The sequence below is a fragment of the Sciurus vulgaris genome (genome assembly GCF_902686455.1).
Source record: "Sciurus vulgaris genome assembly, chromosome: 2".
NCBI classification, from domain to species: Eukaryota; Metazoa; Chordata; class Mammalia; order Rodentia; family Sciuridae; genus Sciurus; species Sciurus vulgaris.
The window spans coordinates 86632760-86635700 of NC_136462.1; the positions used below are offsets into that span (position 1 = coordinate 86632760).

The 2941-nt window shown below is 35.6% G+C and overlaps 1 protein-coding gene across 6 annotated transcripts in view; it reads right to left on the reverse strand.

Moving 5' to 3' along the window:
• Positions 1-984: 984 nt before the first annotated feature.
• MEIS2 (Meis homeobox 2) overlaps positions 985-2941 on the reverse strand; it is a 200333-nt gene continuing 198376 nt past the window's right edge. For 4 of the 6 annotated variants that reach the window (XM_079125960.1, XM_079125962.1, XM_079125961.1 and 1 more), the window contains one exon: positions 985-2405. In XM_079125960.1, coding sequence (XP_078982086.1) covers positions 2119-2405 — 287 coding nt within the window. In that variant the 3' untranslated portion in view covers positions 985-2118. The remainder of the gene's footprint in view (positions 2406-2941) is intronic. The other 2 variants (XM_079125963.1, XM_079125964.1) reach the window with 1 other exon arrangement.

Consider the following 2941-nt stretch of genomic DNA (forward strand, 5'->3'; position numbering starts at 1 on the left):
TTTTTTGCTCATTTGTATAGAACTTCTCTTACTGCTGTCTAAAGTGGAAAGATGGAAGAACCTCAAATAAGATAGACTGGATTTCTTCCAAGTTAAAAGTTTGCAGAATTAGTCAACTATTCTGTATCAAGTTGACATCACATATTTAGCTAAAGTTCATGATATTATTCTAAACAGAAGATCCAAAGTTTAGGAGTTACAAAATTCCAAGGTAATATGTTTATTTGAAAAATTGAGGAGCATCCAAATCCCTCACACTTCCTTCCCCACCTTTGCACACTTTAGCAGCAACTGTCTATGTAACATCAACAAACTCATAGCATAAATCTCAAGAATGTTACATGAAAAATTTAAAATAGTGTCATATTGTCTGCTTTTTTTTTAAGGAAAAATATTAAGTTTAGTCACCAAATCATCACACTGGCATCTTTGCATATAGAGTTAATTGTCTGAAATAAAAAATACACCATGATGTAATTTATATTAAATATTAATGCATAGTGATCTTTTAAACTCAGGATTCCAAACTCCATAGAAGTTGTTCGCTTATCTATGAACATCTATATGTAAATTTTAATTTTCATTTTAAAACAGGCAAATTACCTTGAGCATAGACATTCTTTCTTATGATGTAAAATTAACCCTGAAAAAGCCCTTTATTCTGTCGGAGGATGCATTTGAAAAGTTTGAACTGAAAATACTTTTTAAAATGTCATGCGTTTGTGAAGGAGGCTGGGCACATTGGAGATGATCTTTCAACCTGGCTCATAACACATGCACAATTTCATACCTTCAGAAGTTTTCCGCTGGTGGAACTTATGGACCAAATATACATGGCAAGGCTACAGATGATCACCTTAAAAATTGTTGGTAATATACTCTACTTCTCGGGGGAGAAAACCACCACTTACTTTCAACACCCTATAGTTGGCACTGTGCAACCTTGCCTTAAAACCATGAAAAACACCAAAGCCTAACAAAAAATCAAAAATGAAATATTTATTACCGCATTTTGTGACTTAACACCTTTTTTTTAACATAACGTCACAGTCCTCATACAAGTATTTTAATGTAAATTTGACAAAGCTTAAAGGTAACAGCATTTTCTTCTAGTGAGGAACACGTGCTGAGAAAAGAAGATTTCATGGACATACAATACCAATTCCACAGCAGATCTGATACTAGCAAAAACATTCTTTTTTTTTCAATTGAGGTAAACACATAGAATATCTAACATGAAACAATTAATAGACCCAACTCTGTACGAAGTTTGTTACAGTATTCTCTTGCTCCTTTTTATCCCCCAAGCTTTGAGTTTCTGATAAAGTCCTGGTTATGGTGCAATGACCATTAATAACTTTTTTGTGTTGAGGAAAGCTGCCCAACTTGAGATTGTTTCGTCCATAGCCAAGGCTCAGAACTCCTGGAAGAAGCTCCTGCTCTGTCTTTAAATCTTCATTGGCAAGCTCTTTGAAGAAGAGTCCCCCAAAATCATAATAAGAATTGGCTTATGAAGCACAAACTATAAAGATCTGTTTGAAACTAAAAGACACATTTATGGAGGAACAAAGGCTGGGCATGAAAACACATTCTTGAAGCTGGAGTTGGCGTGATGAGGTTCAGCCAAACGTCCACCGTGGTCTCCAGCATGGTTCTTTTCTCATTGGCCCAACAGTTTTAAAATATACCACAGTCTCTCCTGGATAGTGAATTCACTGATGAACCAAAACAGTCATTCTTTTGGGAACAACACACATAGTGTGGAAAACAAGGATATATTTTTTTTTTCTCTTCTAAAACTATTAGAGGCAACATAACGGAGTGATCAACAGAAATGTACAAGTTTAACTTAGTTCCTATGTTTATACTACAGTAGTTAGAACTCTCGGAGTCTCTTTCCAGAGGATCTTTACATGGACAAAATTGTCTCAGTGAGCCCATGATTTCACATTTGTGTTCTTGTCGCATTGGTCCTCTGTTGCTGGATGAAAAATGACAAAAGTAAAAAATAATCACAGCTGTCTGGAATTTCATATTAAGTGTCAACATCTGGTCAAAGTTCAGAAAGTCTTAAAATAGTTTTTGCGTGTGTTTCCTTTTCCCTTGAGTTCCCTTACACTATTGGGCATGAATGTCCATAACCTGTCCGCCAACATTGGGATCTACAGAATTTAACATTGTGGGGCTCTGTGCTGACACAGTCATTCCAGGGTGGGTAGGGGGTCCTCCGTGCATCATCATGGCTGGGTGGTGGGGATGGCTTGGCAAATATGAATGCATTGGGGGTCCGTGTCTTAACTGAGTAGGGTGTGGGGTCATCTGGGGAGGAGTGTAACTTGGCTGTGCCATACTCATTCCCATAGGACCACCCTGAGAAACGTAGTCCCCTGGCATGCTCTGCAAACCTGAAAATAGAGAGGGAAAAAGAAAGCAGGTCAAATTCCTAAACATTTTTATACTTTACCCATCAAAGATGAAAAGAAAAAAAAAAAAAAACAACAGACACTGCAAATCTTATATCTAAATTTAGCTGCAGATTCTTGCCAATGTTTGCAGACATTCAAACTGTAGTTTGCATTTAATTTCATCGCACAGCAGTATAATGCAACACAACAGAACTAAATATTTAATGCAACTAAATGTCATAAAGTGGAACTGTTTTTCAAAATGGTATTCAGTACATTTCTTTGATAAATGCAATAAGAATATAAATTCCAAGTTGAGTTTTATCAGTTAACTGTTGATATATCATTTACTTTTCTTTGTTGCATATATAGATAAGGACAAAATTGTAGATAGTAAAATGCACTGAATTGACATCTTATATTTCTTCATGAAAAATTTATTATACAGAACATTATGGCATATTCATTTTGAAGGGACAGGCTTTCAGGTATATTTAAAAGGAAGCCCCTTTTTTGAATTAGAGTCATTCTTACAG